The 12,101-nt window shown below is 42.4% G+C and overlaps 1 protein-coding gene across 3 annotated transcripts in view; it reads left to right on the forward strand.

The window, feature by feature from the left end:
• RALGPS2 (Ral GEF with PH domain and SH3 binding motif 2) overlaps positions 1 to 12,101 on the forward strand; it is a 138,299-nt gene that overhangs the window by 104,740 nt on the left and 21,458 nt on the right. For all 3 annotated transcript variants that reach the window (XM_040984315.1, XM_040984314.1, XM_040984316.1), the window contains exons 9-13: positions 1,431 to 1,568; positions 2,737 to 2,827; positions 4,821 to 4,888; positions 7,561 to 7,696; positions 8,321 to 8,472. In XM_040984315.1, coding sequence (XP_040840249.1) covers positions 1,431 to 1,568; positions 2,737 to 2,827; positions 4,821 to 4,888; positions 7,561 to 7,696; positions 8,321 to 8,472 — 585 coding nt within the window. The remainder of the gene's footprint in view (positions 1 to 1,430; positions 1,569 to 2,736; positions 2,828 to 4,820; positions 4,889 to 7,560; positions 7,697 to 8,320; positions 8,473 to 12,101) is intronic.

Consider the following 12,101-nt stretch of genomic DNA (forward strand, 5'->3'; position numbering starts at 1 on the left):
TACAGCTAAAACCTATGAGACTGAACTCTTTTCACACAGTTTCCGTGGCCTTCCTTATATCCTTTTGCGGCTTTAGGTTTGTTCTGTAAATAAAAGGCAGTTTGACTAGGCATTTTCTAAATTCTTTTCTTGGAATTGTGAGAAAACTAGAACATAGTGGACATGAAAGTGGCTATATAAGCTGGAAGATTGGATTGGATAATTCTAGAAGATGTTCAAAACAGAAAGAAATAGCAAAAGTAAAACACCATGTTGATTTAGAAGGCGACAGGTGAATCGCTTTGGTTACGTTTGCCCTGAGAGTCTGTAAGTGTGAAGTAGTAAGAGCAGGCATAGATGTATGTTTTTTCCAGCTACAGTTGTCTTACACATTTTATACGTGTAGAGTAAAGCTCTTCAGAAAGTATTTTTAAATGAGTGATTTTTCACAGTTGAGACCATTTTAGGCAGATAATTTGGGGGGATGTATTGCTTTCATTGGTACAGACAACGTGGATAGGAAAGCAGGAAAGGCTTAGCCGCTCCAGCAGTCCGGTGTTGGTCTGTCAATCTGACATTGTACCAGATTGAGACTGTTTTCTGCTGGTTAAGACAAAAAAAGATGGGTCTCAGCTCAAGACAAGTGATAATGCAGTAATATCAAATAATTTACACATACAGTACGGTGACTAAGCTGATAAAAGTTTAACTTCTTCAGGTTATAACATGTTAAAAAGACGATACTCATTGGAGTTACAAAAACTAATGTTCAAATTTGAAGAACCGTCTTTGTTACAATCAAGTCACAGGCAGAGCTCAGCTTCTTTGCATTAAGTCCCATATGTGCTCAAGTTTATTTGTTAAGACTATTTTGTTTTTTATGTTATGTTAAAGTCAGATCTACAGAGAGAAGGAGTTAAAGAGAAAAAATCTTCCATCTGCTGGTTCACTCCCTTAGTGGCCACGATGGCCAGAGATAGGTTGATCCAGAACCAGGAGCCTTTCCAAGGTCTCCCACGCAGGTGCAGGGTCCCCATGGTTTGGGCCGTCCTCCACTGCTTCCCAGGCCACAAGCAGGGAGCTTGGAAAGCGGGGATGCCGGGACACGAACCGGAGCCCATGCAGGATTCTGGTGAATGCAAGGCCAGGATTCAGCCACAAGGCCATCATGCCTGGGTTCTGTGCTCAGGCTCCTGAACTTAGCCTCAAACCGTGTTGGAAAACGGTGGAAGACATCTACGTAGAGTGTGTTATTTGCTGTCTGGCCCTGATGCTTTGGAAATCTAGGACCCGGGTTGTCAAGTTTTAGCAAAACCTCAACTTATTACTAACATGCCCTGAATGTGGTGTATATTGCAGTTTTTCTGTCAATTAACGCTTTCCCCCTTCAGTGTGCCACAGTCTTCCAAACTGCAAGTAAGAAAAACACTATTTATCCATTTCTGCTTCAGGGATCTATTTATCAGATTTAACATACATCGATTCAGCATACCCATCCACTGGCAGCATTCTAGAAAATGAGCAAAGATCAAATTTAATGAATAACATTCTTCGGATAATTTCTGACTTACAACAGTCCTGTGAGTACGGTGAGTGTCTGGGGGACGGTGCATCTGAAATTTACATTAGCACTTAATGTTACACTGCATGGTTGTTCAGCCCTTCAGACTTTACTAAATTCTTTCCTATTATCTTCATCTTTTTGTAGTGCCCCAATCTATCACTTAACAGTTCTTATTTTTCAGGTGAAAAAGTAAGTGAGGCCATTTATCATGGTGACATTAGTCTTGTTTTTTTTTTTTTTTTAAGAGTTTTGGTTGTTTTTTTAAGTTTATTTTGTTTGAAAGGCAGAGGGAGAGAGAGAGAGAGATCTCCCATATGCTGGCTCACTCCCCTCATGACCGCTGTTGCTAGGGCCGACCCAGGCTGAAGCCGGGAGTGTCACTTGGGTATAGGTGGTCGCTTGGTGACTCTGCTGCTGCCTCCCCAAGAGCTTGAGTCAGAGCTGGCTGGGAAGTGGGGCATCACGGACTCCAACTGGCACTCAAATATGGGGTGCAGACTGGTGCCACAGTGCCTACCCTTTACTAAGTTTCTTTATTCAGTGCATTCTGTGGATTGACATGTTTAAAAAGAGGTAAACTGATTAACGGAGGACAATTTCTGACTGGGTGCTCTATGCTGACAGTGAAGCAGGGCAGCTAATATGTAAGTTTCGGCTTATTCAAAAATAGTGACTATACGATTTATTTTTGATACTGTCTTAAAAAGCTAACTTTTTTTTATATGCATCTGTATTTACTTCAGGACTTGAAATGTTCCTAAGCGTGCATGTGTTGTTAGAATTTTAACTCTTAATTCTGTTCTTGTCATAAACCGAGTCAGAGTTGAAATTTTAAATTAATCTTGTTTGAAATCTATTAAGGATCTAGTAGAGGAACCAGATTTATAAACTACTGTTCTTTAAGAGAAAATAAAAATTTCACATCTTATGAATTTGGAATATAAATCATAATGAAGTCCCAAATTTTTCCTTTGAAATTTCTCAAATAGAAGAAGTCTGTATTTGAGGTTGTGTTTTCTTTTTAACTCTACGCAAGCAGCATGTAGCTGTGATTTCTAAACAGCCTTGAGGGTCAGGTTAAAGTATGCTTCAGTAATGCCTTTGTGGAATTACTTTAAATTTTGATGCCGAGTGGCCTTGAAGTTCTGATTAAAATCTACTTTATTGGGTAACTGTGGATCTCCTTTTCCTAGACATTCCCTTGTTGCCTCATGTTCAGAAATATCTGAACTCTGTTCAGTATATAGAAGAACTGCAGAAGTTTGTGGAAGACGATAATTACAAGTAGGTTGGATGCTCAGAAGTGTTTTGTATAACTTTGTCTTGTCTCCTGTGTAAACACATTCAACGATATTTCACACACATCCGTTGTCATGTTAGCAATGATAAAAGTACAAAGTTTTGTTTAAAATCCTGCGATACAGTTTAGTCAATACACCAGTATCTGTTCTCTGGTTATTTTAAATTTCAGAGAGCTAATGGTTGATAATTCTTACTTGAACTATGTACAGTCATTGGATTTTTATGGAAATCCATTCTCCAGTGAATTTCTTAATGATAATTTTTGACACATCTTTGAGCTTATTTTCAGTTGTTATTGTGGCTTGGTAGAAAGAGACATGTTTCTCCGGGTAGCGCTATATTATTTTGTCTGTGTCATAATAAGCCCTTTGCTAAGGTTTTATAAAAATCACTTTTAACATAGTTGACAGTCATACCTTCCTCTTCCCGGTCATAGTGATGCTCAAGGAGAAGGGGATTTTACGCACTAACTTTTATTTTGATGGTCTGTTTCGTATCATAATTGCTAGACGTTTGTTTTAGCCAGAGAGCTATAATTTAAAAAAAAATCTTATTCAAGGGCTTGTATCTCTTGAACCTTTTCATTTTTTACTTTTAGCTTAATTGTTAATATTTTTTAAAAATTACTTAGCTTGATTGTGTCAGTTTTCCCCAAGTTTTCAAACTGGATTGATTTCCACAAACATTTTTCCAGTTACAGATAAGCAACTTCTTTTTTATTGGCGAATAGTGCATATAATATAAATTACCACCGAGCCTGTTCGTCAGGACACTCTTCCGAAGCTAGCACTGGCCATGCTTTGGCGACGCCCCTGAGCAGCGCCCACGCTGTGCCCTCCAGTGCTCTGCCCTGGAAGATTCTGCTGCTACCATCCCAGTGTGGTCTGTTCTGGTTGAGCGCTGTGTTAGGAAGCTGTAGTTACTTGGTTTACCCTTTTGTTCTTCATCCACCTGACTGTAAGCTTCACAAGGGCACAGATACCTTGCTCGCCTTAGCCCGCAGTTCAAATGGGTGTTCAAAGAAGATTTGTTGAAGTGAATGCCGTGTTATGTGTGACCTAAATGAGTGAACTCCACTATAAAAGGAACAGAGTGTTCTGGCTAGTCACACATCTATTCAGCACACACGCTTTACATTTTCAGATCATTGAAGTTCTAAGCAAATATGTAATTCCCTCCTAAGTTATTAGAATAATCTATATTTGTTTATAATTATGAATGTCACATGCCTTTTACTGGTTCATTAAAAATTCTAGTAGTTAGAGTGCTCAGTAATCTTTATTGATTTTCAGATAATGTCAGTAGTTCATACATTAGACCAAACTATTTTCCACAGCTCCTGCATCCTGAAATTGCTTCCACTTGTAGGAGTCCTAATCTCTTTGGCTGTCGTACTCAAGCCTAAATACGTTATTCTAAACAGAAGTTCAGTTGCAACTAAGAACCTTTCACCCATGACAGGTGTTGGCTAGCTTTCAGACAACCCTTTTTACTTGTATGTATCTTTCTTTTGATGAGCTGTGTGAGTTGGTTTGTCAAGTGGCTAGTTTTAAATAAAGTGTTTTGAAAATTTTAGTGTTAACAATCAGAGCAGTAGTTCATCTGATGGAGTTTAGAGAAACAATTTGTGTAATATTTAACATAACGTATTTAACAATCTATGTTAACATTCCTGAACAGACGCATGGTAGATCATCTTGTAGTCAGTCATCAAGCACCGTTAGGGTGTAGCTGGGATGATTTTGTGTTTTTTAAATACTACTACTTAATGTTTCTTCTCTTCTTAATATTTCCTGCAATAAATATAACATCAGCTTTATAAAGGAGACATAACATCTTAAAAAACACTGTGGAAAAAAAATATAAATTAGGTTATTTCACAGAAATGCTTTTAGTTTTTTAATGACAAAAATACATAACTAACACTTTTGTTAAGTGTTAATTATTTTATGTGTTTTGTCTTTATAAAATTCAGGCTTTCATTAAAGATAGAACCAGGAACAAGCACTCCGCGGTCTGCCGCCTCCAGGGAGGATCTAGTAGGTTAGTGGCTGGTTTCTCTCATTATCACATAACTCAGGTTGCCTAATAAAAAAAGAATAAACTCCAAGGTGAGTAAGTACTTAGCGCATCTTGTATTCTGGGCAAAATTTACTTTTGGTATTAAGCTCTTTCATTCCTTTCTGGGCTTGTTTTTCATTGGAAGCTCGGCTTGTGACAATTGTCAGTAACACAAAAATGATGCTACCTAATCAGGAAGAATAGATGTGACCGAGTAGCGGACATTTTGTGCACCTCCTGTTCAGCCCTTAAGAATGTGTGGCCCTACGCAGCGAGTGGATGCCACCATACTTTTCTGCCATCTCAACGGAAAATTATAGTCCTCTGAGCAGTTTCAACAAGTGAATTTTAATAACTTCTTTTTCTGATGTTTACTTTAATCCTGGACCAAGCACCACAAATATCAGAATCAGTCTTCCTGGCTTACCTGTTGCAGTGTTGGGATCTGTGTACTTACCACAGCTAATAAAAATATAAAGTGGAGCATAATTACTATTATTGAAGAAATAATAGCTAAGCTTCATATTGTATCTTCTAAAAATATTTGAAAACTTGTCTAGTAAAATGTGAAATAATGTACCTTAACAACAGTAGGGAACCCGGTGCGGTGGCCTAGCAGTTTAAGTCCTCACCTTGGATGTGCCAGGATCCCATATGGGCGCTGCTTCTAATCCCAGCAGCCCCGCTTCCCATCCAGCTCCCTGCCTGTGGCCTGGGAAAGCAGTAGAGGACGGCCCAAAAGCTTTGGGACCCTGCACCCGCGTGGGAGACCTGGAAGAGGCTCCTGGCTTCGGATCGGCATAGTATCGGCCGTTGCGCTCACTTGGGGATTGAATCATCGGATGGAAGATCTTCCTCTCTGTCTCTCCTCCTCTCTGTATATCTGCCTTTCCAATAAAAACATAATAAAAATAAATCTTTATAAAAAAATGTCTACTTATTTTATTTCATATTTATTTCATATGGGATCCCGGGCGTGCTAGGTGAGGACCTTAACCACTTGCGCCACCGCGCCGGGCCCAAAATAAGTAGACTTTTTAAACATCTTAAATGTGCTGTTATTTTTCATTTTATTTATATGTTTGTTTATATTATTATACAGTTCCATAGCTTCTGGGCTTTCCCCCTCAATCTCTTCCTCAAGTCCCCTCTCTCTGCTGATTTCCCACATATTACAGCTGTATAGTTCTTCGAAAACAGTCTTATTTCTCATTCTTTGAGCAGACATTGTGGCACAGTGGGTTAAACCACAACATGGACATCTGCGTCCCATAGTAAAGATTTTGAGTCCTGACTCCTCTGATTCTGATCTGCTGTCCTACTATGAACGTTGGAGGCAGCAGATGATAATCCAAGTCCTGAGTCGTTGGCCCCTGTATAGGAGATCCACTCTGGGTTCCAGGCTCCTGGCTGCCCGCCAGCTCAGCCTTGTGTATTGCAAGCATTTGGGCAGTGACCCAGAAGATGGACAATCTTTTCTTTTTAAGATTTATTTATTTTTATTACAAGAACAGATGTACAGAGGAGAGACAGGAAGATCTTCCATCCAACGATTCACTCCCCAAGTGACTGCAACGGACAGTGCTGCACCAATCCGAAGCCAGGAACTTCTTCCAGGTCTCCCACACGGGTGCAGGGTCCCAAGGCTTTGGGCCATCCGTAACTGCTTTCCCAGGCCACAAGCAGGGAGCTGGATGGGAAGTGGAGCTGCTGGGATTAGAAGCGGCGCCCATATGGGATCCTGGCGCATTCAAGGCGAGGACTTTAGGTGCTAGGCCATGCCGCAGGGCCCAACACAGACAATCTTAATCTTTCCTTTTCTTTTCCTGTCTTTCTGAAAACTAAAAGCAAATTAAAAACATCTTTAAAAAGCAATATTTTATGTATGTCAGTGTTTTTAAATTATATCCGTAAGTCTAAACTGTGTCAATGTACACACATCCCTTGGAAATGGAGTGCTTGAGCAACATCTAAGCGGAAGCTGATACTGTGAGTCAGAGGCACTGTGTCAACAGCACTGGCCCTAAGGCCCAGAATGCTTCATGCGGATGCCTGGAATGGGAGGGCCTGAAGTGTTTGCTCTCTCTTTTTCTACGTTGATGTATTTGAAAGGCAGAGTTAAAGAAGGGGAGAGATAGGCAGTTGGCTGCAGCAGCCAAGATGCTTCTTGCCGGTCCTCCTCATGGGTGCCCCTTGGGCCCTCTTCCACTGCTTCGCCCAGGCTGTTAGAAGGAGCTGGGTAGAAGTGGAGCAACAGGAATACGAACCAGCGCCTAAGCGGGATGCAGTGTTACAGGCGGGAGCTTGAGCCACAGCACCCGCATGCTGTCTCCCCTCCCTCTCAGGGCTCATCTCTTAGTTCTGCTGCTTCGTTTGTTAGCAAGGAAAACATTTCTACTGCCTCTGCTTAGTGCAAGAAAGATAAAATAATGGATTTGTATTGTTTGGTAAATTTTGTTTTTAAGACTTGGAAGAAAATATTTCTCATCCTCCAGAGCATTCATTGCATAAAGCTAACATTAATGTTAAGTTCAAGCCATTTGTGTAATATGAAAGGATTAAAGAAATCGTTTGAAGCTGTTTCTCTTGAAAATGTCTTTCTCTTCTCCTCCAGTGGCAAAGTGCGCCCCAACATAGCTCTTGTTCCCCCCCAGGTCCTGACGTGGGAGCGTCACCGCAGAGCGGCAGGAAGAGCATCGCAGCCGAGGCAGCCCTGCTCCCACAGACGCCCCCGTCCCCGCGGAATCTGATTGCGCACGGACACAGGAAGTGCCACAGCTTGGGCTATAAGTCAGCATTTTGATTTTACCTTTCATGGTTTTAAGTTGTCTGTGGTTGGTTTTATTGCCTGTCTTCATTATGACAAGAACTGCAGTTCAGTAAAACACGTTTTGCTTATGTGGAAACGTTTGTTCCTTCCTTCCTCCTGAATTGAGAAATGAGCTTTTCCCAATAGCGCCTTCACTCCTAAGGGAGATCAATTAACCATTTTCTTGTAAGTAACTATAAAACAAAGGGAATGAATTTTTTTATTCAACTATGTAAGTTTTGCAGCCTTCATTTCTCAAAAGGTTCTCCCATTCACCTTTACCTTATAATTTCAAAAAAAATTATTTTTGAGAAAAATTTTATTAACTACCAAGATTGATTGTAAAAGCAGATTTTGAAGGGACCTGATTCTCGAGATGAAAATGAAATGTATTCTGGATGTGTAGATAGATACAGCCAAGTTTCTGTAAGTTTCCCTCAACTATAATTTTGAGACTGTCATGGTAAAATGTGTGAGTAAGAGTTTTCAAGTTAGTTCAGGGAAACGGGTGGATCTTCTAAATTCTGAATCTTTTATTTATAGGTATCTTTTCCGTCCTGCATTATAGCAGTATAAAACTTGTTGAAAAATCTCTTTGTTTGCAGTTTCATTCATAAGATGAACACCGCAGAATTTAAGAGTGCAACATTCCCAAATGCAGGGCCGAGACATCTGCTGGACGACAGCGTCATGGAGCCCCACGCGCCGTCCCGAGGGCAGGCGGAAAGCTCCACTCTGTCCAGCGGAATATCCATCGGTGAGACTAGTTTCCTCAGATGGTTCCAATTTAGACAAAATGGGACTGTAAGTAAAATTTAGTGGCGGAAAACCAAAATGACAGCTACAGGATGAAGTTAATATGGTCTTAAGGAGTTTGATGCGTTTGACAAAAACAAAAGGGTTGTTGGAAATAGAACGTGAGCTGTTTAAATTGGTCAATTCTGCGGTTAGTTTATTTGATTGGATGTGGAAATGGGCAAAGTTTGGACTGAAATGGGACTCTGGTTTATTTGGACTAAGCAGTTACTTAGATGGTGGTGCTGTGGCCAGGACAGGGAAGGCTGAGTGATGTTGTGTGGGCAGGAAGGTGTTCCTGCGTGGTGGCTGCGTTGGTAACATCAGTAATTCTCTTGTAGACAGATTTAGTCTCCATAAAGATATCAGATACTTGTTGAATTGATGAATGTGTAACTGAGTGGGGCAAGGTCTCTGAAGTTATTAGGAGTTAACATATTCCATTTCATGGACTTCCCGAGGTGCCCCAGGGAGAGTGTAAAAAAAAATAGCTAAGGGAGAGACTTCATCACATGGAGAGGTCTGATTGGGTTTTTCTCATTTCTGTTAAAGCGCATGCAACAGCTTGGGTCAGAGTCCTGAAGTCAGTCCCAGTATCCTGTGTTGATGATCCAGAGCAGGATTTATTTATTTTTATTGGAAAGGCAGATTTACAGACAGAAAGATCTTCCATCCTCTGATTCACTCCCAGGTAGGCACAGCAAATCCGAAGCTAGGATCATCTTCAGGTCTCCCATGCAGGTGCAGGGTCTCGAGGCTTTAGGCTGTCCTTAACTGCTTTCCCAGCTGTAAGTAGGGAGCTGGATGAGAAGTGGAGCAGTTGGGACACAAACCGGTGCCCATATGAGATGCCAGGGCATGCAAGGCGAAAATTTAGCCACTAGGCTATTGTGCGGGGCCCTGACTAATTAGTTCTCAGAGAATAATGTGCCATCATATCAGATTATGAAGGGAAGGGGGCCAGTAAAACAGGGAGACAGTCAGTGTGGCATGGCTCTGCAGACAGAGGCTTCAGGAAGAAAGCAGCACCCCTTGTAGCGATGTCCGATGTGGAAAGGAGAGTAACGACAGAATAGGGAGCTGACCAAGGCCCTTGGCAAGGCCTATGCCGGTCATCTTGGCCAAGACTTGCTTCACAAGTGGTGAAGGTAAAACCCATCGTGGGGTGGATTTGAGAGTGGGAAGGAGCTGACAGATAAAACCAGGGGATCATTTTTACTTTTATGTTAGCTTTTTTCTACTGTTACCAAATACCTGGGACAGGTTACTTTGTAAAGGAAAGGGGTGTGCTTGACTCACATGTTGGGTATGTGGAAGTGCAGACAGCACAGCACAGGCTCTGGCCACGGCCCCCCCCCCCCAGTGCATCACCCCATGATCCTCTGTCCCCTCCGAGTGCATCACCCCATGATCCTCTGTCCGATGTCTGTCCTCTTTATCTCAAGCTGGCTCCCACTCCTGGTCACTTCCCAGAGAAGCAACCTCTGAGGGCTCCTAGTGGGACTAACCTTCTACCCTTGTGATACAGTTAACAGCAGACACTGAGGATTGCACCTCAGGAATTTGGGGGCTAGAGACAAATCATATTCAAGTCATAGCAACTTCTGAATTTCTGTTTTCTAAGTCTTTTATCATTTTAATTCACCATGAGAAAATAATTCATGTAGTTTTTATTTTATAAAAGGAATCGAAGAGAAAATTGGCTTTTTGATTAAGTACCAGGTGTCTCAGAAGCCAAGCTTGCTGTCTCGGTGTTGATAAGAGGTTAATGGGAAGAGACGCCAAAGGAGATGGCCTGCTTACGCCTCTTACCCTATGTTCTGTAACAGTGACATTGGCGTTGCCCGGCACCATGCAGCACTACATTCTGATGTCCCCTTTTAGTGAATACCAGTGACTAAATGACAAAACTTTTATAGAAAGTGTTTATCGCCTGAAATGCTTCTTTATTAATGTTCTAAGGCACCTGTGAAATATCAAATTTGGTCTGCAAAGTAGTACACAGAATCACTTTCCATGAAAGAAAGGAAAGTTTTTCAGCTAAAAGTTTCCTACAGGACTGTTACTGTCACGAAGCAGATTAACCCACTGCTTGCAATACTGGCATCCCATGTGAGCTCTGGTTCAAGTCCTGGCTGTTGTACTTGCAGTCCGTCTTCATACTAACGCACCAAGGAAAACAGCAGATGGTCCATGTGCTTGGGTACCCACACACATGCTGCAGACCCCAGAGGTTCCTGGCTTCAGGCCGGTGCAGCTTTGGCTGTTGCAGCCGTTTGGGGAGTAGGCCAGCTGATGGAAAGCATGCTTTCATTCTCTGCCTTTGAAATGAAGCCATGAACCTTTTTTATAAAGATTTTATTTTTTGCTTGAAGTGGCATACTAGATTCGCTAAGTGTAAGAAATTTAAAATTTTCATTAATTGAGAAGCAAGGATCAAGGAGATGATGTCTGAGCTGGGCCAGACTGAGGCACAACTCAGTCAGGGTGTCCACATGGGTGCAGGGCCACAGGTACATGAGCCACCACTCTTGCCTCTGGCTGCATAGCCGTGGGAAGCTGAAGTTCCGAGAGGATCTGGGACTCACACCTGCGTCCTCCAGTTTTGACTGTGACTGTTCCAAGTGGGACCTTAACTGCCAGACCAAACAAGCACCACCCCCACAGGTATAATGACTTATTAAGAAAATACTTACGTATTTGCTTATTTGAAAGACAAGGGTACAGAGAAAGGAGGAGAGGGAGAGAGTGCTGGCTCCCATCTCAAACGCTCAGAATGACCATGGTTTGGGCCAGTCCACAGCCCAGAACCAGGAACTCAGTCCAAGTGTCCCAGAGTATTGCAGGACCCAGCTGCTGGGGTCTTCAGCACCGTCTCCCAGAGCTGTGCATTTTAGGAAGTTGGATTTCCAAGCCAGGCTCTCCGGCAATCCGACTCAGGCTTCCCGAGTGCCTTAGCTACTCACCAAACACCCACCGCACCCATCACCACTCGTATGCCATGATTATTCTCTGGCATATCTGTAGCTCTTATTTTTTCTAGATTATCTTTAGGTTACTGCAAAGTAAATGTAGTTATTTAATTAGTATCTCAGTTTGGAAACTTTTAAAACGCCAGGTGTTAGCCTTTGTGCTAGTACTTGAACAGTGGGATTGCTCACCCGTGTTGCAATGTTACACATAAGCAATTGCCTCTCAGTATTTTTGTTTTCAAGATGTTATTACCAGGAAGTGATAGGTGCTGACACACATACAAAAGTTTATCCCTTAGCTGTAGGTTTCATGTATAATACTAATCTATACCTGAAGGCTTTAAGAAAGTACTGTTTAAAAATCAGCCAGGACTTGGGCCCGGCGTGGTGGCACAGTGGTTAAGGTCCTTGCCTTGCACGCCCGGGATCCCATATGGGCGCCGGTTCTAACCCCGGCAGCCCTGCTTCCCTTCCAGCTCCCTGCTTGTGGCCTGGGAAGGCAGCCGAGGATGGCCCAAAGCTTTGGGAACCTGCACCCGCGTGGGAGACCCGGAAGAGGCTCCTGGCTTCGGATCGGCATAGTATCGGCCCGTTGCGCTTACTTGGGGAGTGAATCATC

The sequence above is a fragment of the Ochotona curzoniae genome, unplaced genomic scaffold, assembly GCF_017591425.1.
Source record: "Ochotona curzoniae isolate NIBS_2020 unplaced genomic scaffold, NIBS_Ocur_1.0 contig_4105, whole genome shotgun sequence".
NCBI lineage: Eukaryota > Metazoa > Chordata > Mammalia > Lagomorpha > Ochotonidae > Ochotona > Ochotona curzoniae.